This window comes from Centroberyx affinis, unplaced genomic scaffold, assembly GCF_046629955.1.
Source record: "Centroberyx affinis isolate AG114_WGS23_722 - 3 ecotype Tasmania unplaced genomic scaffold, CSIRO-AGI_Caff_v1 ptg003711l_1, whole genome shotgun sequence".
NCBI lineage: Eukaryota > Metazoa > Chordata > Actinopteri > Beryciformes > Berycidae > Centroberyx > Centroberyx affinis.
Window position 1 is genome coordinate 127,409 of NW_027281601.1, and position 25,448 is coordinate 152,856.

Below are 25,448 nucleotides of genomic sequence, written 5' to 3' on the forward strand. Positions count from 1 at the left end.
GGGAATCGCAAGCTAATAGACTTGGTAGTAAGAGAAAATCCGTTTATCCGCGGACTACACTTGCGCGGAGCTGCACCGCTTGGCTATTTCAATCTTGTTTAGGAGCGCCTGCCTGACAGCGGCTGATAAAGTGAAGATTTACTCGCGGACAAAGTGAGGAACCATTCCTCACACTTTAGCTTACTCCATCAGTTTCTGGTCCGTCTATGCTGCCCCGGTGATTTAATATCTCTTCAGTCTGGTGACAGCCAAACCCCCACCCCCCTCCAGTCCCCCACCCAACACCACGCACACACACACAGACACACACACACACACACACACACACACACACACACACACACAAAGAAGCAAATGTACCCCTTACTCAAAATAACTAAACTATAACTAACCCAAAAGAACAAAACTGTAATCTATATGTAATATCCTATATGAATATTATAGTGATACCATAGTAGATAAAAACACCATAAAGTACGATAAAATCACTGTAATCTCACTACCACAATCACACTATATCTAAGTCTAATATCCCTAAATATTCTAATATTTCTAATATCCCCAAGTCCCCATAGAAATATTATAATAATCTTTATCTTTAGTTATGTTTTTTATTAGGATAAAAATGATCACCATTGATGATTCAAGGGATGATTCAGCGGTGGTGCGTGTATTTGACTTCACATTTAGCCCAGGTAGAATAAAGACACAATTTGGCTTTAAATGTGACAGTGCTAGATGACTTGCCTTTGGCTATAATTGCTGCAGTCGTCATGAAGAAAGACAATTAGCCTACCGGTACTTTAGACAGTATGGATACTCCGGGGGAAGATGCGCGTAAAACGCACCGGTCGACGGTGCTCATGCAGTCCTTGGACAGTCAGACGAGTGGAGCGGGAGCTCTACTATCTCCGGTGCTGTCTGAAATCCCGCTTGTGTCGAACAAAACCCCTCTGTAACTTATTTTCTGTCCTCTCACGTCTCTATTCCGACGGGTGTGTGTCTGACCGGGTTGCTTCTTTTGATATCCGCACCCCAGAGGGTCCCCCCTGTGCGCACTCAGTACCTCCCTGCTGCTGCTGCTTTAAAATATCCAATTTCACGCTGTAGCTCTCTTTCTCCCAGCAGCATTCCCTGTTGGACCCGATGCAATCATTTTACTGTATCCGTGAGGACTTGTATAGAGCAGAGCGGTAGCCTGAGTCCTTGTCTGATGTTGGATACGCTTTGTGTGTGTGTGTGTGTGTGTGTGTGTGTGTGTGTGTGTTTGCGCTAAGAAAAGCTGGTTGGAAAGTACACTGAATCATATACGCAGCCCACAACGTTCAGAATGCTAATATGCCACTTTCGTCTAACATTAGGCACTTTAATACCGTCCAATGAGAAATAAAGGCATGATGACATCAAACGACCTGACCTTGAATACGCTTAGATGTTCATTAGAGCCGCACAGTCCTGCGGTACACTTGTCATCTGAGCCGTTAGTCAAACATGCAGCCATGCATAATTGCACGAGGATTTAACTTACCTAAGTAGCATGACTGTTTAATCAATGCCCTAAAGTCTACTGGCACCTGACTGGGGCTACTGGTTCCAATAAGCTTGATTCCAGGTCTTTTGAAAAGCCATTTAAATCAGATTTGCTTTCAGTGTGACGCAGTGACGCACAATGCGTTTTTTCTTTTTCTTTTTGGAGGATAAACTACTAAGCAGAAGAGATTGATCACATAAATACAGAACTACAGTCGCTCCACGGTGTGCAGCTGCTTTCCTCGGTTACCCACAATGCACCCGAAGCAGCGTCAGAATCTCGCGACCCAACGTGGATTTTTGTGTCGTGTAGAGGAAACCGAAGGATAACGTTAGCCAAGTTAATAACCTTTACACCCTTTTTGACTTCTGCAACTCCGGTGGTGTGTATGCACGCTTCTCCGTGTTCACGTTTACTGGTCCGTTTTAACGTTTTTTGAAGACGTTTGGACGAGGAAGTGCAGCGGTGCTCTCGTTTTTTCCACGGTTCGCACACCCTTGAAAATGAAGACTTATTATGAAGAAAAATCAGTCAACTTTTTGTTAGACGCTTCCCTGCTGTATAAAGAAAGATGTCCGGAGCTATCACGGTTCCTCATGTAAGACATTCTGTTTTAAAACTGCATTATACACTAATTTAACCGAGTCTTAGCTGCCTGCCCTGTATTGTTGTAATGACAGTGTGTAGACGCTAGGTGGAAGAGCCTGACCAATGATTGACGCATGGCCGATATGGCGACAGCTCCCCGTGAAATTATATTTTTTATGAGTTTATATAGTTGATATTATGCTGAAACCTTTATATTCTACGTCAGTGGTTCTCAAAGTGTGGTTCAGGGGCTTCCAGGAGTCCTAGCAGGGGGTTCCCCATCCAAATGAGGAATACTATTTCTCTCTGTAGAAGATAGCACAATGAGAGAACTGGGAACAATGACTGCTTTGATCTTTTAACTGTCCCTTTCACTGTTACCTCGGGACCTATATAGTGTGGCTCTTCACAAAAACATAACTAACAGTAAACATCTTCTCAGATGATGTTCCATAGGACAAAATCTTACCAAATGGGGGTTGTATTGTGTTTAATGCAGAGACAGAGAGTAATAGCTCGAGACAGTGGAAAAATGAGCACAGCTGGTAATATTGAACCACAGCTTGAATGTCAGAGTGCACACAGTTTCATAATCGGCTGCCATTAAACCTGCTCTCCACTGTGTCTCTCTCATCACATGGCTGTGCATTTTTGTGTCCTGCTCATATTTTCACTCCTCTTGTAAATCTGTCCATGAGGGGCTGTGTTACCACATACAGCTGTGGACAGATCTTCACTGGCTGATCCTCTGTGCTCAGACAGCCAGAGGACAGCTCACACTGTTGGTTTATCGCTGCTCTGATACCTGAATGAATAAAATTTGACTTACATGTGTCTACACCGAGGCCATGATCAACCGAATGTTTTTAATTTTGTTTGCCACCTTACTGCAAACATTATGCTGCTTATGGCGAGTCACTGATGAATATTTGTATATTTACAGTGGGCTGGAGCGATGCCCTGTTGAAGCAGTCGTATCCAGTGACTGGTCGTGTGCAGGTGCCAAGGGCAAGTCAGTGTGGCATGTGTGAGCCATTGCATAATGATTAAACTGTCTACAGATTAATTCAGTTACAATTCAGCTTTACTGCTTTATGCAAGTGCAGCGCGAAACAGAAAACCTTTTTGTTGGGGTCATGGCACAGGCCAAGCAAGTGTAAAAAGGAGAGCAGCACGGACAATACAGAACAGTGCAGACATGGACGATCCCTCTGATCTTCTGGTCGGAGAGCTTGACGGGCCATAAGCCTCTTCTCTCCTCTTGTGTCCCTTGCATGGCTTTTGAAACAACACACACAGTGTAGTTCTTCCGCAACAGAGTTACAAGGCCTTGTCTGTATCTAATTAACCTCCCGTAGTCAGTCTTTTCATTGCTATTAGAATACAACACAATGGTAATTAATGCCAGCTCCTCATTTGCCTCATCATTCACAGCTCAGTGCTTCAGTTTTGCTGCTTTTGCCCAAATAGGGATTCATTCCCATTTTGTTCTGATGGTGTATTTCACACAGCAGTGAGTGCATTATTATACTGTGGAAAGTGAAAGCCGAATGTCATTTCTAGAGAAATCCTCTTAAGCCTTAGTGTGTGTGTATCTGTGTGCATGCACCATCCATGCATGCGTGGACATTAATGCATTTTTGTTGGCCATGCACGCTTACAGGTGTATGTGTGCTTACATTTTCTGTGTCTTTATTTCAGCATATATGCGTACTTAACAGTATACATTTTACCTGCGTCAAACGTGTGTATCTGTGGCATGCTTGCGTGAGTGTGCGTGTGTGTGTAAGGAGTCGTGCGGCTTGTGTTTGTGTTGGGCTCCTGCCACGTGCCCAAATCCTCCGGCTTGTTTTCACTCTCACCTGAGCCAGGAAATTTGTGGGGAGAATCATGAATGGAAATGAAAACACAGGTTTTAATAGTGAAACCCCAGACAGGGTCATTTTACGGATGTGTGTGAGCCCACTGCTACTTTATTACACTGATCTCTTCTCCAGATCCCCTGGCTATGGTGAGCTGTGATTATAGGGAACATGTCTAGTCGACTACATTTAACAAAGACCAGCAGGCAAGACGGGAAACAAAATGTAAGGTCCACTGGCCACAAGACCTGGCCACCTGCCCACAGGACTGCTGGGTCCACTGGCCACAGCACCTCCAAATGACGGCTGGTCTCATGCCAAAGTGCCTGGCACTTTGAGACAAAATTATCAACTGCAGCCAAAATTTACATTTGGCTGGAAGCTACTGTTATTTTCCCATCCTACCAGTTGGTCAGACCTGCAACTTGAGAGACAGACTTGGCATGATGGACTATTAGACTGCTGATTTGGATCTTTATCCAAGTAAGCCTACCAAGTAATTCTATAGGATTTTCCTGACTAGTTACACCAGTAATATTATGCAAAGCTTCCAGGAAGGAAATGATTGTTATGAGTTAGCGTTTAGATGCTAGTCAGACAGACACCCTGTCAGTTAACCCAGGCAAAAATATTTCTGTCAGCATCTTAATAAATAGCTGGCGTACATTGTCAGTGTGTGTACGTGTCTTCATGATGTTTTTCAGTTTTAATGAGCCACAACTGTCTCTCTGCGTCCTTCAGGGGGTTTCCAGTGTCCAGGCTTTCTCCAGTTATGCTTTTGGCCCTGCGTCACTAGAGTGTTTGTTTCGTGGGTGTGTGTCATTACTCATATACGCTACCCCACATATTTGTTGAAGATTGTGTTACTGCCTTCTGCCACTGTCTTCACCCCCTGTTAGGCTGATGATGACTGAGTGTCCTCGTTTGTGTGTTTGTGTGTGTGTGTGTGTGTGTGTGTGTGTGTGTGTGTGTGTGTGTGTGTGTGTGTGTGTGTGTGTGTGTGTTATACATCCATTTGCTGATACATAGGGCCGATATTGGCTTTTTATTAAAAATTGGATATCGGGCAGTCAGTGTCATCCACCTCTGTTATGACGGAATAATTGATCCATACTACACTGGTTGTCTAAGAGAAGCCCTTAACCTGAATTGTTTTTAAAGCTACATTTTGATTGGATTCCACATAATTATGCATGAATAAATAAATAAATAAATGCTGTTTGAAAATCTGAAAAATATAAAACGAAAATGGTCAAATAAAAAAAATATATATATATATATATATACATATATATATATATATCAGCTCATTTCCAAAAATATCGATATCCATCTCCAAGAACCCATATTGGTCGAATCCTAGTTTGTGTATATGAAGTGTTTGTGATCTTCCCTTGATGTGTGTGAGCTTGTAGTGTGTTTGTGTATGTACTAGTTTGTGTTTTTGTTTTTCTAGGAGTGTAGTTTAGTAAATGTGACCACCTGTTTTGTGTGTATATTTGTGTCCCTGCGTGAAAAGTGACGTCACCTCATTGTGACTCACGTTACCAGACTAGTGAGCCTGTTTTCCTGTAAGTTCATTATCAGAGTTATGTGGCCCATGACAGAGGCTTAGCCCTCCACTGATGACAGCAGAGACCTGAATCACTATGATGTCTCTGATCTCATCCATCCATCTCATACCTTAAGTGTTTCATTCATGTCTGTCAAACAAACGGAGGCCAAATTCGTTCTGCTCAATGACAACACCCATTCGACTCTTCTTTCCCTTCACCCCCCCCTTACCCACCATTCACCTTATCTCCTCTCCTCTCTCCCCACTTACCAACCGCTCTCAGCGGGAGCCAGCCAGCCTCTCCGCCCGTAAAAGTGATCTCCAGACTGGGGGGCGCCTGCTGACGTCTATCCCTGTCACTTTCACCTGATGGATGTGGCCCTGCCAATCTGTCATGTAGAGGTGACAGAGGGATAGAGTATGGAGAGTGTACACTGACCTTATACACACACACACACAAACACACACTATGCTATTAGCTGAGCCAGGCTGTTGTGTCTGAACCTCCGTGAGTTATTAACATCAGTGGAGGTTCCTCAGGATATGCCAACAGTCACGCTGTTTTCTGTGATGGCAGCAATAAAGTGTTCAGTATTCATGATGCTTTTGATTTGCTGGACTTTGCCTCCGCCAGCATTTCTAATTTCTAATTACATTATTACATTGTAGCCAACACAGTAATGTCCTCCCCCACTCCTCATCCATCCATCCAGCTCCAAGGGCTGTGTTGATAGCATCTCCCAGTTGTCAGCAGGCTGTATGTAAGGCTAATATCTTCAGTGTCCATCACCACAACTAAGTATGCACTTATAAGGAGATGCATGACAAGTATGTTAATAAGATTAGTGCAGTGGAAGAGGTCTTTGTGGTGTACAGTCTCTGAGGGCTGGCTCATCACGTCAGGGGAGGGAGTTTGTGGAAAACAGCTAGAATTCCCTAGGACTCGGCTTCTCTACATTAGCACAATCTACAGCAGTCTGTTCAGAGCTTTTCTATAAAAGCAATTCCAGAGTTCTTTTTGTGAAAGTAAAGTGAAGAGTTTGTAATGGATTGGCAGCAGAAAAGCTTGACACGGCTTGGCCAAATGATCATTGATTAACAATAGTGAAGCAAACACTCTAGCAACTTTCTCAAAAAACAGAGTTTTATACCATTTGGGAATGATAAAAAGAGGGTGATAAAAAGGCTCAGCTTTTCTTAACAACCAACAGAAGTGTCTCAGGAATTGTTCAAGGCTCATTCTCAGTCCTCTACACAGTCATAGTACACCATGGTGGCCTAGTACAGCTCCCTCTCAATTCCAGTATTTTGTGACAGGGCTCCTCTGTAATCTGACAGTCTAATCCAGTCAGTGATTATTAAATTGGGGAGATCAGTGGACATTGTGACTCAGACTGTGTGGGATCAGTGATGCGAGGTTGGTTACAAATCTGCCTCTAGCATCATCCAACTACATCCAGCATCATCCAACTGGATCCAGCATCATCCAGCACCATCCAGCTGTATCCAGCATCATCCAACTGCATCCAACACCATCCAAATGCATCCAGCATCATCCAACACCATCCAAATGCATCCAGCATCATCCAACAGCATCCAAATGCATCCAGCATCATCCAATACCATCCAGCATCATTCAGCATCATCCAACACTGTCCGACTGCAGCCATCATCCAACCACATCCCACACTTGGGATGCTTGAGGGAGCAAGGGTAAAGGGTCGGCAAACCGCTGTTGCCAGTCACCACAACAGCTGCCAGCAGGTCAACTCCAGATTAGTGTCACCTCCCCTCATCTCCCCCCCCACCCCACCCCTCCTTAAACAGCCCCCCCACCCTTCCTGTCCCTCCCTACCACACGTGCTGCCTGACAGCAAATTTCCCTCCATCGACTAAAGCCCGGGGCTAATTTTAGTGGGACTTAGCAGTGGCTTAGTTAAAGTGTTTGCCCAAACATCCCATGGCTGGCGTTCCAAAATTAGAGGCAACCTAGCAGACAGAGGCAGGCCTATGGGGAGATGAGGCTATTGAAATGGTTTGGAGAGCTGCCCTATATTGTTTGGGAGAGACCTATTTGCTTTTCCGGTTGGATGTTTTCCACCACACATAATGGGAAAGGCTGTCTGTGACAAAGTTTTTTCCAGACTGCTGTTTCCAGCCTATAAACGGTTAGTTTACAGGGATTTATTTTACAGTTTTGTTAATTACCTACATATTCCACCAAATGAATTAAATAGAAAACTACTTGGAAAATAATTTGTTATTAAGATTCTACTGCATTATCACCTAATAGTAATGGTTTCAATGTTAAACCCTCACTACTTACTGATTTGAGATAGGTCTCTCATACGATGAACAATTCAAAACGGCTGATATTGTCCTCTCTTTCTTTTTCTTTCCTAGGCAATGGCCTCTGAAGGTTGATGGTAAGTTAAGAGATCTGTGCATCCGATTATAGAATACGCCTTTTTATTTAAATGTTTTTCCTTTTATGCTGTCATTTTTCTACGTTTTCATCAGTGATGCCCAGAATGCAGTAGGAAGTAGGACCATGTCACACAAGGTTGATAAACCTCACTAAACCTTCAGCTAAATGCACGGAGGCAGCCAGCTGTCTCTAGCAGACTGCCTGGTGGGATCAAACACACAAATACACACACACGCACACACTCACAGATACATGCCAGCCAAAACCACATCAATAGGTAGTGGTGCCGGTAGTAAAGCTACTCAAGCTTTTCTCCAAATAATACAAAGACTGGTCCTTCCTAGAATAGCATGGTGTTTGTTCCTAGTCCAATTTAGAGAACTTTTGTCATGGTCTCATAATGTCATTCAGACATTAAACAGAATGTTGCAAATTGAAGAAACAAAGGATATATTGGAAGCATGTTTTTCTGGGAATATAGAAAGATGTGATGTTTAAGGTGAGCACACACTCGAGGCAGAACTTGTATGCAGGTGTTAAGATTTCCCATTTCTTTGCCTTTTTGCATACTATGCTGGCATAGAGGGATAGAAAGCTGTCACCATGCCTCTCGTTCTCCCCCTCACACACATCCACCACCTTGTTTAACTGTCTATTTCATTGTTGGAAAGAAGTGCGCTGTTTAGACTAAGTATGCATGACTGCACACCAAAGTATTTGCTGATAGGTTCTAGCTATCCTTTTTTTGCCCTCTCCTCTCCCCTCCTCTCCTCTCCTCTCCTCTCAGCAGCATCACCCAATCTGAAACACCAGAAGACCTCGGTGTGTCCGTACTGTTATCAGTGGTTTCAACCCGACAATCACCGGATTCGGCTACGGCCCAAGCAGCGTCCATCAGCGCGGGTGCAGAGTGTCCTGCGCAGGAAGGCCAGGGGCAAACGACTCAGCCTGGTGCAGAAAGAGCTGCTGCGCCGCTTCCGAATGTCCTCTTCAGCACTGGTGAGACGGCAAAACACTACTACCGCACAGGCTGAATTAGTGCTGTATTGTATTATACTGCATTGCAGCATATTGCCCTTGCACAACAACTACAGCTGTACTTGCCTGAATTGGTACCCCTAACTACAGTGGTTCTGCTCTGAGGTCTATAGCGATCTAAAGGGGTGATATGGATGAGGTCCTTCAGCTGAAAACCCTAGGATCAACCCCCCATTTTGGCCAACATCTGTCCTGTTGAAGTGTCCTTGAGCAAGACACTGATTTTTTTTTACCAGCCACTGTTCTGTATTTGATGCTGACCTCTGACCTCCCTATGAAGGGGGCAAGTGAAAGAGAATTTCCCTATGTGAATCAAAAAAGTATCACATTATTATTTATCATAGGTTTGGAGGCCTTGGTGATATTTAGATCTATGAAGTCATATGCATTCTTTCCTCAGAAAGCCTGGTTTCATTATGGCGCTCCACTGATCATTACAGCCTTTCCAGTGGTCCCATTAAACTAAACTATGTGAGAGTGCTAATATGGCCACTGCTTTGTCAATACTCACCCTGCTCCCTCCTGCAGCCCTCTACACCGCTGTAATGGTCCTTTCCTCAGTCCTCTTAATGGATGGCACCAGCCAGGGACAAAATGGAACGCTTATTTTGGCCGGTCTCCACCCACTCTACTGATAAGCCCATTTAGATGAGGAAACTGGTGGTGGAGCGGGTGGCAATAGGGTCATTTTCTCCCTGCATCATAGAGCAGTAAAAGGAAAAAACCATTGACAAGCCCCTCCAGCAATCTGACATCAGCCTAATGAAGAGCAACTCTAGTGGAAGTGCTGCTGCCTCATTAAAAACTGACTGAGTTCATTTAGTATGCAGGTATTCACCTCGCAACGCACTCTGAACCCACTCTCCACTATATATCCATTGACTCTGAGGGCAAAAAGAAAGACAGAGATGGAGAGAGGGAGAAGATGTAAAAGAAGGGAGTGAGAAAAGTGGAGGCGAAAGAATGAGAGAGGTGGGTGAAACAGGAAAAGAGATGAAATGATAGCAAGAGAGCGGGAGGAAGATGGATAAGAAAGGGTGAATAGGAGAGAGCAAAGGATGGATTGCAAGAGACAAAAAGTTTCCAGCTCATGTCTTAATTTAGTATGCAGCAGTGGCTGTGCACTCTCCTGTCCTCCTTCCATGGACTGTGGTGAAGGTCAGATCCAGGGTCTGATAGGGATGTAATCTGGATCTCACAAAAATAGAGTCTGTTATAGGGGTTTTACACATAACACTAGGAATTTTCAACATGCGGATAAAAAATACACAGCGCTGTAATTGTAATACAGGACAGGAAAATTGTATAAATTCTAAAGGTTTTGGAAACATCATGGTAATTGATTCAGTTTTGCCAACCTGTCAAATGTTTAAAGCTAAGCTTTGCTTCAAGTAAATTCAATTACATTTGAGGGAATAATAAACCAAATAACACATTTCTTAATTTACATAGGCCCCCAGTGATGTCACTACCTAAAGTTGGCCTTTAAGTGATAGATGTAGCTAGGTAAAATAAGACCTGGAATAGTTAAATCAGGTATTCCACAAAAATGTACCTTGAACATAGATGCATCAACATGGTTGTCATGGAGTAGTGGTGGAATTTTATTAGGAATCCTGCTAATAGGAGACTTTTTATCATCACTGATCCCTCCTCTATTGTCTTTCTAGTACGAATCAAAGAAATTCGCATTGAGAAAGAAATGTTGAAGAAGAGGACTTTTAGAAGGAAACCAACTCAAAAGGGGTATTGGAGACACACTGTACATTTGATAGCTGTAGTGAATTATTGAGCCACAAAAAAGCCCCAAAAAAAAAAAATGCAAGACACTCCAAATAAGTCTGTCATCATCATTCATAATTATTTGGGGTTTTGGTTCTCTGTTTAGGTATATTCCACCACACTTCAAGTCTATAAAGTAACTTTAACCTGTGTATGACTCTTATGTGTAACTCTTACCCCGTACAACACCCTCAGTCAGACATAACTATGTTGTGTGATGTACACAGAAAGGCCTCTCACCTAACAGAAACCCAGCCATGACTGTGCACATCTCTTGCTCATTTGTCAACAATGTTTTGGTTCAGATGGAGAATGTTGACACTTGTCCATCATGTGACTTCCTAGTAAACCAATACGCCCTGAGCATGTCCTCCAAGGTATTTTTACCCTCTGTTTTCAAGGTCGCTTGCCCGTCATATACTGGAGTTGTAAGGCGCGACAAATCAAGCCACGTACATGAGAGTCCATAAGCCCGTGCCTGGTGGAGGGGTGATAGGGAGGCGATACCCTTAAAATGCAAGGTGGTTGAGTGGAGAGATAAGAGGAAGAATGCAGACTGCTTCTCTTTCTTTCCCTCCCTGGCTCCATGCTGATGACCCGGGCACATCAACACCTGACAGGGAGACGTGCTCAGCACGAGAGCCTGGATGAAGAGATTAGCATTCACTCTTCTCCTCTTAAAACATAGAACTGTGGCTCTATAGTTAGGATGATGGGAGAATCAGCAGTAGGGTTAAAGGATAATGCTGGTGTTTTTCTTAGGTTGGTGCCAATCGACTAGGCCTCCCCTATCCTTTACATTACTCCTGGTTTGTCTGCGCAGTCGGTGTAGTTTAGGATATCAGGGCTTGTTGTCCTCCCTTCAGAAGAAGCCATTTGCTGCCATTAATTTCTGTACATTGTGAAAAACAACTTCCACAGATTTGAAAATTGCCCGAGGTAGGTAATCCATCACAGTAACATGAAGCCTGAATTCATTTGTCAAAGTTTCTTTTATCGTTATTTCAGTGTCCCCGAATTTTGTGTTTTCATATCAGTGCGTGCATTATGTTACACTCTGCTTAATGTCAATCACCTGACACCCACAGGGAGAAATGGAAGTCTCTGCCAAGAAATAATCCCTCAAAACGTTCACAGCTTTTATTTAGGGCGTCTTTGTTAGCTGAGACAGCAGTTAAATTTAAGCTGTTTGACAGCATAAAGTTTGTATTTTAAACGATGAAAAACGTATGACATGCATTGCAAAATGGGCGAATGTAAACTAGGTGCCGACATGAGCAGTTGACAGGAGCAGTTGTGATGTTGCTGTTCTCTGAAAACAACCACTGTTTTCACAGCAGAAGATAAACTAGCCACAGAACAGCAAATTGAACTGGCCAAACAGAGGTGGTGCAAAATCCGTCTTCTTTCCCAGAAGAACTATTCTTCCTAGGCGTCGACAGGAGGAAATGGGCTATAACTCTGAATGACGCCAGTGGTCTCCTTTTAAGTGTTAGTATGGAGCGATGGTTTGTGTGTGTGTGTGTGGGGGGGGGGTGTGTGTGTGTGTGTGTGTGTGTGTGTACGCACATACTCACATTTGCATGTGTGCATATGTGTGCTTGGTCCATGCACGTGTATCAAAGCACAGCAATGCTGAGATCTTACTTTGGATGATGGGTGCTGTAAGCCAGTTTTGAGAGGTATTAGTTTGTACGACTGTGTCTCTCTCTGAATGTCATGTTTGGATCAGTTGGAATATTTAGTACCAGCCCTAGTCACGTTCATTAAGTCTGTCTGATTTTGTGAAACATTTGGCCTACCACTTGCACGGCATGCACTGGATTCTCACTATATGCATAGTATGTGTCATTGTCTATATTGGTCATTTACAACATAGCTATGGTATTTCTGTGTTGAACTTTGGGCAAAGTGTCCATGTGTATACTAAAATACAAGCATAAGAACATCAGACAGCAGCACATGACCAATACATACACACACATAGGCTGTGTACAGTATTTATACTCCAGGGTGTAAATCCCCTTCATTATATATTACTCCCCATCAGCATGTATCTATGTGTTGCCATAGGGGTGGATGTCGGTGCATGAGTGTATGCTTTCCCTACGGCTCTAGCTGTGTGATGTTGCATCTTGGGGGTATTTTTAAATCAGGTGTGTTTATGCATGCTGTGTGGGGGCTTTTCAGCAAAGGGTATGGAAATAAGTTTGTTTGTAGCCCCACTAGAGAGGCAGAGACCCTAAATGGAGTGATGGAAAGAGCGCTCTCCTCCTCTCTCCTTCTGTGTTCCCTCCTTGAGGCTAGATTATATTTCCCAGCGGAGTTGTTTGTCAGAAGAAAAAGTATACAGTTCACTCCTTTCCTATATTTTTCTTTGTGGGGTGAATTTATGAGTCGTATTTGAAGTTTTGTGAATTCGGCAATCGCATATTTGTCTCGCTCAGTAGAAAAATAGGTGAAGTTCAAAAGTAGAATGACCCTTTTTTTCCCCTGAAGCATGAGTCCTTCCTTCCTTGTGATTTCTCCGCCTCTCCTTGACCTCACTGACCGCCTCTCATCTCCTATTCATCTGTTTTTCCTTGCACTCCCCAAGCCCCCCCCCCCATCTCTTTTCTCTTGTGTTTTACCTCAGCTTATCTACCTGACCAAATCCCCCTTCCATTATCCTCATCTTTCCTCCCCCTCCTCTTCCACTCTCATCCCTCTCTTCACCACATCCCTCCATATTCTTCGTAACCGGAGCATCTGCCTCTTTAGGAGATGACAGGAAACAAGAGACAGCGATGTCTGGCTGGTGCTTTTTCTCCTCGCCCCCAGGGAACAGGAAAAGCACCAGCGAGGGTTTTGACACCTCGTGAGTGAGCGCCAAGCGCCAAGATGACAAGAGGGGAGAGAGAGAGAGAGGCAGGGAGGGAGTGGGTTGTTTAGATGCAAGCACAGGAGACCCTCTGTACAGTAGAAACGCTCACTCACACCTCACGTGTGTGGGGATTAAGCACGGAATGTTTACAGAAGTATTTTAAGCATGTACACACACACACACAGACACTCACACATACAGGAGCAGCAGTCATGGCAAGTCTGCCAGCTGGGTTAATGACTGACATCTTCAGGGAACCATGGAGGGTCTATACATACAAGCAAACAAAAATATGCACAGTGTAATGCGCACACACACAAACACACACACATACACATACACACAAAATGCATACACACGCACAGTCCCTGGGCTTGGATCAGTGCTGTTGCTGCACCCCATTGTCTTCATGTTCATAGCTTTTAATTAGGATAAAGCCCACATATAGAACATGATGCTACAACATAGCAGCATGTCATCTCACTGTTAGTCGTGCAACATTTTGTTTCCGCATCAGGTAACACTTTACAATAAGGGTCACTAAGTTAAGGGTTAGTTAATGCTTAATAAGCATTATGCTTAATAAGCATTAACTAACCCTTAATTAACAGTTAACTAATGTGTCTGGTAATCATTTACTAATGGTGTTCATGTTAACTAAGGTATTAATTTATACATTATTTAATAGTCATCTTTATAAACTATTAAATAATGTATGAATTAATACCTTAGTTAACATAAAGCACACATTAGTACACATTATTAACGTAAATTACACATTAGTTAACTGATAATTAAGGGTTAGTTAATGCTTATTAAGCATTAACTAACCCTTATTAAGCATTAACTAACCCTTAACTTAGTGACCCTTATTGTAAAGTGTTATCCCGCATCATTATTAGAAGTCTAAGCTGGAACTGGGCAATCCCTACTGGGAGTTGGCATGGGGTTTTAAGGTCTGGAAGCCACCACTCAGTTTTTGGATCCTCACTCCCCGGCATTTATATTGTTCCCATATCCTAGTCTGTCAACACACACACAGTGATGGCTCTCTCCCATATCTGTTACCAGGCCATGCATGTGTCAATGTTTTGCTCTATCATTATTTACCTTTTATAATGATCAGAGATGAGCTCCAAATCCAGATCTCTCTCTAAGATGTTTTGTTTATTCCTGAATTCCAAAACTGCACCTGTGCTCAGCGCAGCTGTGCCACATCTGGCCAGCCCAGGTGTGTCCTCAGGTCAAAGACATTTTGTAAATTGTAATGTAGGAATTTATCCCTTTTCCAGGCATTCATGTATGTGTGTTCTACAAGTACACATTGTCAAAGATCTTGTATTTTTTGGTCTCTCTGCTTGTCAGGAAAAGAGAGTGTGAAGTCAAATTTATTTGATGGAAGCATTTTATTGTGGATTTTGAAATTTGATAAACCTAAAACATTCTTGGAAACTGGGCAGGAGCAGGTTTCTCGGTTTTAAACCCAAACTGAGGGAGCATGCTCTAGGTAAGCCTTTAGTTTTTATTTTGCCTATACTTCTACAGAGCCAGACCCAGGAGATTTGAAGAAGCAAGATTTCTCTATTTTCCCGATATTTTTTTTATCTTGTCTGAAATAACGTCTCAATCATTGTTCATAATGAGGCATCATAGATTGAATAGTATAGCTGCAAGACATTTTTAAGACCTAATATATAAATTTAATATGACAGATTATTCCAAGCATCAAGAATTACGCATAACTACTACGCTAACTGGGTAAATCCTACCTCTTGATTTACCACTCTGGGTGAATTATCAGTTCAAGTCCTGTTATTGATCGTATGACAGCTTTCTGTAGTGTTTGCTCCGGCTGGGATGCATGACGGTTCACACTTTTGAGGCCTATTGGTGTTGCATGCATATAATGTGACCTTGATAGTAGAGCTACCACCTACAGAGAAAGACAAAGAGAGAGAGTAAAAGATATGACATCTTTTTCAAATGGCAGTGTGAAGCAGCTCTGCATTCAGAGTGTGCATCTCTGGGTATTTATCAGGCAGCCTGCCTCCAGAGCAGTGTGACTAAGTGGCTGACTGCACCATCGTAGCGTAAGGCCGTGGTTAGACGAAGGTTAGCTCTGCTTGCCTCGTATTGATCCCCCAGCTGCTCTTCGACTTTTGGCTTTATTGCATTGTATTGTACTGATGTGTTCTCAAATGCCTTTCACACACTGTGCACAGACATGCACGCCTGTAAGTGCACACACACACACACACAGACATATTAAAAACTCTCAGAGAAGGAATCAAAATGTGGGACTCACTCCTATATGCACTTTTAAGTCTTTCTCTCTCACTCTCTTGGTGGGTGGCAGCCCTACTGCCAAGGTCACATTAACCAACCCAAGCTGGCCTAGGGCAGCAGAGAGAGAGAGGGAGAGAGAGGTATTTACGGAGCAAAAGCTATTAATAGAAGGCGAAGGGTTCATCTGCAGAATTGATTTATGTGGGGGGGGGATTTCGCGTGCAGCTTTTTCTCTTTAATTTGTAAAGCCTATTATATATGTGTGACTAGCCTCAGCCTATGGGCACGTGCATCACATTCTATGACAGACAGTATACTGGTTGTGATTTATCAGTCCAGCTGTTTTTGGAGTTGTTCACCTTCTATTACTTAACTCAATAAAATACGAGCATGCACCCCCCTACACACATACATGTATGTGTATTGGCGCGCCATGTTATATAATTAATATGCTCACGGGAATATGTGATCACAGTATGCATGTACATGTAGCTGCTTGTATGTGTGCAGAAGTGTATGTTTCTAAATAAAATATGTATACATAGAGGTGTCTCAGTCAGCAGAAGGAAGGATTTACACATTGATCAGGCTCAGGCTTGTTCTTCAGGCAAGCCCGGAGGTGTTTAACTCTCTGGACTGAACTGAACATGAATCCCCCCTCTCATTTCCTACACTATAGGGTTACACATGGCCGACTGGGAACAGCTTCAGCTACAAGACAGTAGCTGCAAAAATCTGTTATCTCTCACGCTGTAAAAACTGACTGTACTTTACTGCTCATTTAAAGCACATATTATGCTATCACTCCTACACATTCAGAATTGAACATATGCACACTGAGGTAGGAGGATATCATCGTGTTCACATTCAGTAATGCCCTCAGAGCAGAAATCTTAATTTGTTGGTGATTTGTTGGCATGCAGGTGATCTCTGACCCCTGTTCAACTCTTCGATACAGACACCATAGGAATTAGCAGAGAGTTTTATTCCATCTTAAACTCAGAGTGGCATAAAGGACATTTTAATAACCCCTGTTAGCGAGGTATGTCATGCCATCTTTTTATGTCAGGTTATGATTTAGAAACCAAACAGCAGGTGCAGACATTGCATGCACTGCGCATGATTGCCAGACCTAAACAGCTGTGATATACTGTATGTGTACGGGATCAAGGTTGAGCGTGTCTCTGTCTGTGGGGGTGAGTGCGTCTTGTTAAACACATGGGGGAAGCATGCATGTGGTGTAAGATAAAACCAGAGGGCTCCGTGTTTTGTTTGGATGGGACTGGGATGGAAGATCAAGGCCGACTCAATTTCACAATACATATGCACAAGTGAAAGGCAATATTAGATTGTTATTTATTCGTTGTATGGAGGATTAGAGTTTGATATTGTAATCACAAGTCATGCTTCCTTACTCTGAGCATATGGTGAGCCTAGATCTTCCCAAGAGCAGAAACTCAACTTTGAGTTCAAATGTTTCTGCAAAACAACAATCGTCCTTCACATTCACATTCACTCGGCTGCGTATAGGTGATTATTTATCCCCTCCAGCTCCAAGATGTGTTGCCTTTGCCATATGCTTGATTGGCCACTGTAGATCTGTACCCTTGCCAGGGTCAACAGCCCAAGATGAGATGAGGCGAGGAAGTCAAACCTCTTAGTGCCAGCCGCTCACGTGTCTCCCTCCAGTGCATACACTACATGTCACAGGATTAGCGTAAATTAAACAGGTACACGTGATGGGGTGGGATTTAATTTCAGATATATCATGATCGACGTCGGCATATTCATGTATTAAGTGCGACAGTGATTTTACAGTACAGGTTAAGTTACAGGTTACAACTAAAGGAAGCAAAGGTTAGTAAGATCTTGCTCATTCGTCATCTGAGCCTCACACAGCCTCTCTCTCTCATACACACGTGTACACATACTCATGCACGCACACAAACACAAACAACGCTTAATCATCACTGGGTAAAGGCTTCTTTTCTTAGAGCCTGTCGTATCAGAGCTCCAGTACAGGCCAGCTGATGATAGTGGGGTCACCAGTGTTGACTAGAGGACAGGAGGATAACGGCAAGAGGTCATTCTAGCTGTAAACATCCATCTGTAGCCAGCTGTCTCTCTGTATTTGGTCCACTCCACACTATAAGCCACACACTCTTGTTTTGCTAAGTTGTTTTCTTTTAGCAGTCATTGGGTAGTTGCCTTAGCTCAAACTGCTAAAAACTAGGCTTTCACCTAAATGTTCCCAGCCTTGATCACTTGGGTTTCAGCCAGTTAATGTTGTAGTTGTAGTACCAATATTATAACTGGTGAACAAAGAATGTGTTAAAGGGGAGGTTTGGGATTTTTAGAAGCCTCACTCACCACTCACTCACATCGCTCATCCAGCCACATTCATGAAGTTTTGACACCTGTTTTGTTTGGGAATTTGGCACCAGCATCTTGTTTAGATTAGATTATATAAAGCTTTAATGACCCCCATGAGGAAATTGGGTTGTTGAAGCAGAAAATAATAGGATATAGCAATGGCTAGGCTATAAATAAGGGTAGAGCAAATAGAGGCTATAAAATATAACGAGACTGGTAATTACAACCAATAGAGCGTGTTGAGGGGATGGATGGATGGATGTAAATAGTAATTTACAGCATGTATGCAGGGTGTGTGAAATGTGCATCATTGGCCCTCTGTTAGATTCAAAGGGCGGCTGTGCGTCGAAGGTCAGCAGAATGTACAGAAATGTGTCTAAATGTGCAGGTGTGCGCTGTCGAAAATTATTCACTTTATCATGGATTTGTTCAAGTTCAAGTTTGTTTATTTATACAGCCCTTTATCACAAGCATGTCTCAAAGGACTTTACAGAGAATGAGCCTAGCTAGATCTAGCTAAACACAGTCAGTGGTGAACAAAAAGATATAGGACAAGCATAGCGAAAAACACAAGGTAGACAAGAGCAGATAGATTGTTGGCAAGGTCTTTGAATTAGACAAGAGCAGGTAGATTGTTTGTCTTGCTAAAGCAAAACAAACAATCTACCTATTCTGCATAGCCTAACCTACCCGGCACCCCCAGTCTTAGACCCTAAATGCACACAAGGAAAAACTCCCAAGAAAAACCTTAGTAGGAAAACCTGGAAGAAACCTTGGGCGGGTTGAGGCAAATAGGGATCCCCCCCCGGGACAGCTTAGCGTGCAATAGGTGCTGGGCAAAACAATGACAGGAGAAAACAGAGAGAGACAAAAAGAAAGAGAGGCAGCATGCGGCAATGAGAGGGGGCTGAGGTCAGCGCTAAAAATTCAGAGAAACGAGGGCAGCAGTTGTAATTCAGCGTCCAGGTGGGAACAGCAGCAGGGATGTTGTTAGCAATGATGGTGCAAATCTGTAGGTTACACATACAAGATATTCTTACTATTGCTACAGTTATGCAACTATGTAGAATGGCTTGCATGTGACTTTGAAAGTAATGCTTCCATCCTTTGCTAACAACTGCCAACAGGAGGTGGATGCCACTTTCTCTGAAACAAAAACTCTGGTTTGAATATTAAGAGAGAGGCTTGATTAGTAATCAATAGGTAAAGCTTATAAAAATCCTTAACCGTCCTTTAAAAGATGCAGGCACAATACTAATACACAAAACATGGCACTATTTGCCAATTAATAGAAGAGTAGGGGGTTCACATCTAATTCAAAGACCTTTTTGGTCGAAACGTTGCAATAAAGTTTGGGGGTTTGAATCCTGGCCCCAGTTGATTGTGACTTTAAAAGTTTCCTTATTTAAAAAATATTAAACCCAAGACATAGATAGTAGTAATCCCCCTAAGGAAATTCTCTTTCCATTTCCCCCCCTCCAGGGAGGTCAGAGATCAGCTACAGATCAGCCTTCCTGGAACTAGGAGGGATTCTTGCTCAAGGACACTTCAGCAGGGCGGATGTTTGGTTGAGTCTAACCTCCTTGCTGTCTGTGTTTGTGTTTGTTCATGTAATACAACCATAAACCATAAAGTGACATTATAACGGCTTGTGCAACAGCACTGCAATACCATTACTTTTTTAGGTGATGAAGACACAAAGAACAGCCTGCAGACAGTGTATTCCTGGATGATTAGTTTTATGCCCCCTGCTTTTAACAGCCCCATAATCTACAGCCATCTTTATCCCTTAGTGTGTATCCAACCACTCTGTTCCAGCTGTATCTTCATTATCAACATACCTGCACTGAATTGTTTACGACTTCCTTCTATAAAGGGATTGTAGTCACAATAGGCTAGGGCATCGCTAAGTTTAGAGGAGTGCCAGTTATTTTGAGTAGAGGAGAGATAATGAGTTTGATGGGGAGGCTTTTACTGTTGCGTGTCCTCTTCCTATCTAGATACAGGCTTCATCTGCTGGAATGGCAGCCTGCCTATTTAGGAGTTGGGAAGAAGTTGCTTTTATGTCCTTCCACCATGGTACATCATGGTGCCGTGTGTGTGTGTGTGTGTGTGTGTGTGTGTGTGTGTGTGTGTGTGTGTGTGTGTGTGTGTGTGTGTGTGTGTGTGTGTGTGTGTGTGTGTGGACACATTCTTGTGAACACAATTACCCAAGAACAATACATGATGGAAACTTCACAGTTACACCACATGTTCCCCCCCTAGAGTAGATGATCTGATTAGTTTTTGGAACAACATGCTGCATTCATTTACATATTATTGAGGAAAAACTGATTTTCTTGACACTGCTATTAACTCCTAGATGCTTTTAGATACAGAGTTCATATTAATACCACCCGTGTGTTACGTGAAGACAAGTATGTTGACATAGAAATTTTTGCTTATTAATGCATGGCTTAATTAATGGCCTCATTGGCATAACTGGGTATGTTTAATATATCATGGTCCTCTTGTTTTCAGATGAATCAGATTAAAATTGGATCTAATACTTAGTTTCTCTAGCCAAATTAGCGGCTCAAAACTAATGGCCCATAGGCTATATGATTTACAAGAACAAAGGTCTCCTGATCTGTCTGTGAACATCATAACAAATATTTGATGTAATAAGTCAGTGTGTCACAGTTTCCCTAGCATGATTGGAGTAGCTTTACAAAGGTCATACAGTAAGTCTAGGAACGGATCGCTAACTTGCATCGATCACTCAGTTCTGGGATTTCCTCTCTATCTTGTGTGCTAGAAATTGAATTGGCTATCAAATTTTCAGCACACTGTCCTATAACCAGTATGGGATAACCTCCATATAAACCTTTATGTAACAATGGGAGGCAGAAATGGCCTCCTGTAACTTACTGTATGTGAGTCGCCAACTATCAGCAGTAAACATCCTTTTTAATGACAACAATGGTTTGTATTGTGTTTTCCCCCAGCACTTGATCCAGTGTGATGTCGTAATATGTGCATGTATGCTGAATGTGTTTGGATATGCTTAGCTCAACTTCAGACTTCACTGTCTTGTAAGGGAAATCTGGTTTGCAGACATGGATGTGGATAGCTGACCCTAGCTGGGTGAGAGGAAAGTGGCAACACTGACAAGGCAGCAACAGAGTGCTGGCAGTCCAACAGATTGAGTCAATGCTTTTGACAGTTCATTGGTCAGTCAGTCTATGAGCCACACCCCTATGCAATGATGGGTGGGTCAGTTTCTGGGCTTGGTCTATATAAAGCAGGACATGCAGGCGTGTGTAGTAAACACTTTCACACACGCTCACATAAAGAGAGAGAGGGACTGGGTCCTCCTGGTGCATAGAAACCCAACTCTCGCCACTCGCCAACGGACACCTGTCACAATCCGACATGGCTACCTTCGTGTCGGTGAGTTTTCCATCTCATCAGCATTCAGGACTGTCAACAGCTTGGATCAGACTTGCTGACCCTTGCACTGGTGGTCGGTTCAGACCAGTTTTCCCTTGGGTAACTCTGGGTGGCTTGTGCCATGGATGAGATTTAGTTACTGAAGGTTGGAGGAATTTTGAAGAATAGCGAGTGTGGCAATAAGATTGTTTTCAAGTTGTTTTTGAGTCCAGTGGGGCAGTATCATCATAGCATTTGTTTTGTCATACGAAACGCTGGATGTGTGCTTGAATATGTTCTCACTGATTGCTGATTGATGCCTTTGTACATATATGAGTTTGAGTGCACCTTGTGACAGGCGTCTAGTTTGTCCTGGTAATAGTCTAGCTATATGCCTTTTTCATTTCAGTGGGACACAGGAGAGTGGCAGGGAGTCAGGGATGACAGTTGTTGTCCTGAACCTGAGAAACTTTTGAAATTACATTATCACGTCATAACACTTGCAGTGGTTGGCATGCCTTATATAGGGTCTCTTAACATGGTTTTTCACAACTGAGTGGTAAATTTGCATGCAGTATATAATCTGTCACTAAATTGTTTTATTTTGTATATTTGTCATATGAGGCACAGTGAAGCTGAAATGCCAAAGGCAACATTGGTTGAAAAAGGTTCATAGGGTTCCACTGGAAAAAGTTGTCTCATTTTTCAGACACACCTCCTATAGCAGGGTAACCTGGATAGGTGAAACTGCATGGCAACAGCCCCACCTTGCCCTCTGATAGGCTAGAGGCCATGCTTTCCATCCAACTAATCCAGTTACTTTCATATGAATACAAGCGTTTAAGGGCAGGTTAATCAAAGGCTTGTTTCTGGGCAGGGCCAGTGGGATGCCCAGAAAGTTCATTCACACAGTCGAGAGACTGTGTGAATGAACTATGTGAATCATCCCCCTGTCATACAGTTGCTTTCCAGACCCCATTGTGAACTATTCCTCAGCTGTGAGATGGCGAGAGATCAGTCTGACATCTGTAAGGCCACGGGCCTGCCTGCGTCACCCTGGGCATATGAGCCCCTCTCATTACAGCCCCCTTGCCTGCCACAACCACGACTCGCACCACACTCTCTTGTCCCCGGGGCCATTTTATCTCTGCAATCGATGGCCGTGCTCAGACTAGGTCACGTCAAGCCCCGGTGTGTCCCAGAGAGAGAGACTGTAGACAGCTGGGGTCGTATTGTTCTGTTGGGTTTGATGAAAAATTATAATTGGTATGACGAAAGCTTGTTCTGATTGTTGGTGTTCTGTTTCTTCTGATAGATGGACTTTAAAGAGAAGTAGTTTGGGTTATGTAGATAGAGCGGTACTGTTCAAGAACCACCAATTAGTTTCAGGGACATTTCACAAAACCCTCAGGATTTTTACATTTTTTCTTTTGTAATGAGATGTCTATAGGGAAAGTTCATATCTCTTCACCACAAAATCTCATTAGGTATGAGAACAATATAGAAATAGGCCATGCAATATTAATGAATGTGTTCCTTTCCTTTCCTTATCCCAGATGGCCACCTGCCACACTTGCAGTAAGACATCCAGACACAAAGGAGTAAATAGGGATTTTACATCTACCTTTTCGAAGACCCACAGTACACCAGGGAGCACTGGCAAGCGCAAGACCCCACAGGCAGCAAACAGAGCCGGCACCGCTACCCCCAAGTCCGCTGGCAAAGACAAGACACCTTGTCATACACCTAAGTAAGTTATCTAAGGTTGCTGCTATTAATATCTCCTGGGCTCGGTTTTTAGAAAGTATAGAAGTTTCCACTACTATTCTTGGTAGGTGTCAGAGACACCAGATAGGAAGATGTCTCTAGCATATGAATGATTATGTTTCTATTTATTCAGCATTAAGAGAGCTGTAGGTAGCAGCAGTATGGATACGTGTCGGTATCCATGCTTGTCAGATCATTTACTTGTTGACAGCACAGTTTTAAGTTTTTCTGCCAACCAACAAAATCTCAAGTTACTTTATTTTCACACTTCATTCCCCTCCCTCTCTCGCTCTCTGTCCTACTCCCCATCCCCATCTCTCTCTCTCTCCCTCTCTCTCTCTCAGGTCCTCCTCCAGCTCCTCTAACACCCCAGGATCTGGCTCATCTTCCTCCAAGCCTCCCTCTAAAGTGAAGAACTGGGTCGTCCAGCGCCTCAGCAAGATCCTCATACGAGAGGACAACCAGGGCAGCAAGAAGGGGGGCTTGAAAGACTTCCTCTCCTCACTTTGAATATCTGCCAAATACACCTTCTCTTCATGTACAGACTCTTTTAAAACACGGGTTTAGACCCACGTTGAAACCCGTTTACGCCAAAGGCTGGGGGGAACTTAATTTGGAGATTAATTTGGTTCCTGAGCCGGTGTGGAAGGAGTTATAGTTTGCCCACCAACACGGCTATTGCTGGGCCGTCTGGAATGGCGCTCCTGGAATCCGAATGCAGCAGCAGGGAGTGGCGGGCTCGTTACTTCAACTATTAATCAGGGCTAACGCTTCCTCTGCTGAGCCGATTGGAGGAGAATGCTTTGTGTTTTTTTTATTGTCTAAATTAGCACATGCCTCTTCTGATCTCCTATTCTGGGGATGCTTCTCCAAATGGAATGTTTGAGGGATTCCTCAGTACCTATAAATGGCAGAAACAGCAGAGGGAGCTCACTCTTCTTCTATGGTGGAGTTTGTGGCAAACCAGGCCTATATCCTTCTCCAAGGGCATCATTTTGGATTTTTTTCTTTTCTAAACTTACAAATTACATTTATATGACAAGCATAAATATAGCTATTTGGTATTCATGCTACTTGAAGTTAAACTTTTGTATTTTAATTTATTTACTTTAATTTTCTTTATTTTACTTTTATATCTCCAGTGGGGAGATGTGTCAGTATAACTTTATTTCACACTCATGATGTCACTGGCTAAACAAGACTCATTTGTAACTGTTTACAAATGTGTGGTGTATGTTGCGCTACTACATTATGACTACTATGATACTTTTTTTTTGTACATGCATAAATTATGTTGAAATGGTGCACAATCGCCAATGAAGATATTTGAGATTATCATGATAGCATCTAGAATGGGACTCATCAATTGTTTGTTTACATTCAATAGGCACCTCTGCCTAGAAACTGTACAAAATGGCTTAGTGACAATCATCAATGTAAAGACTTTACTTTAAACTTTGTTTTGTTGGCTGTGTATTTTTTTTAAGGTTACACTGTTCATCTTTTTTTAAGAGCAGGAATTTAAATACAGTATCTACTGCATTTTGTACTGCCAAATTATCCCAGTCAACTGTTTTCCATTAGCTGTTCAGATACCCTGAAATACCTCACATTGTATTTCACCTATACCTTGCTTTTCTGAAATAAAAACTTTTCGGTCTGTGATACACATGTGCTGATTACTGTTACTTCTTGAGGACGTCTGAGATGAGTGTGATAAAAAAAGTCTTCATACTGCAAGCATAAGTGAGAATCCAGTTTTGCGGATATGATATGGAAGGTAATGCAAACAGACAATATGCAGTGGATCCAGCTTGGTAATTACAGGTTTCTTGAGAAAAGTAATGGAAGCCTTTAATGCTTTACCTTTCCCTCCATCCCTTTTGATTTAATATTGACCAACTCATGCATTGCAACTAAGAAACTCAAACTGTGCATGATATAGAGCTTAATATCCTCATACA

The 25,448-nt window shown here is 42.9% G+C and overlaps 1 protein-coding gene across 2 annotated transcripts; it reads left to right on the forward strand.

The window, feature by feature from the left end:
* The first annotated feature begins 1,876 nt into the window (after positions 1-1,876).
* Positions 1,877-25,085, forward strand: cunh18orf21 (chromosome unknown C18orf21 homolog). 2 transcript variants are annotated; one of them, XM_071540771.1, is made up of 5 exons: positions 1,877-2,129; positions 7,940-7,962; positions 8,752-8,963; positions 23,274-23,467; positions 23,829-25,085. In XM_071540771.1, exons 1-5 carry the CDS (start codon positions 2,035-2,037, stop codon positions 23,992-23,994), a joined length of 690 nt encoding a protein of 229 aa, XP_071396872.1. In that variant the 5' UTR covers positions 1,877-2,034; the 3' UTR covers positions 23,995-25,085. The 2 variants fall into 2 exon arrangements, with proteins under 2 accessions (XP_071396872.1, XP_071396873.1); XM_071540772.1 differs by having other exon boundaries at positions 8,755-8,963.
* Positions 25,086-25,448: the final 363 nt, after the last annotated feature.

Excerpts from the sequence above, each read along its gene's own strand:
- cunh18orf21 (XM_071540771.1), top strand. The coding sequence starts at position 2,035 with ATGAAGACTTATTATGAAGAAAAATCAGTCAACTTTTTGTTAGACGCT. Across the intron at positions 2,130-7,939 it reads GAGCTATCACGGTTCCTCAT|GCAATGGCCTCTGAAGGTTG; the intron begins GTAAGACATTCT and ends TTTCTTTCCTAG. Across the intron at positions 7,963-8,751 it reads ATGGCCTCTGAAGGTTGATG|CAGCATCACCCAATCTGAAA; the intron begins GTAAGTTAAGAG and ends CTCTCCTCTCAG.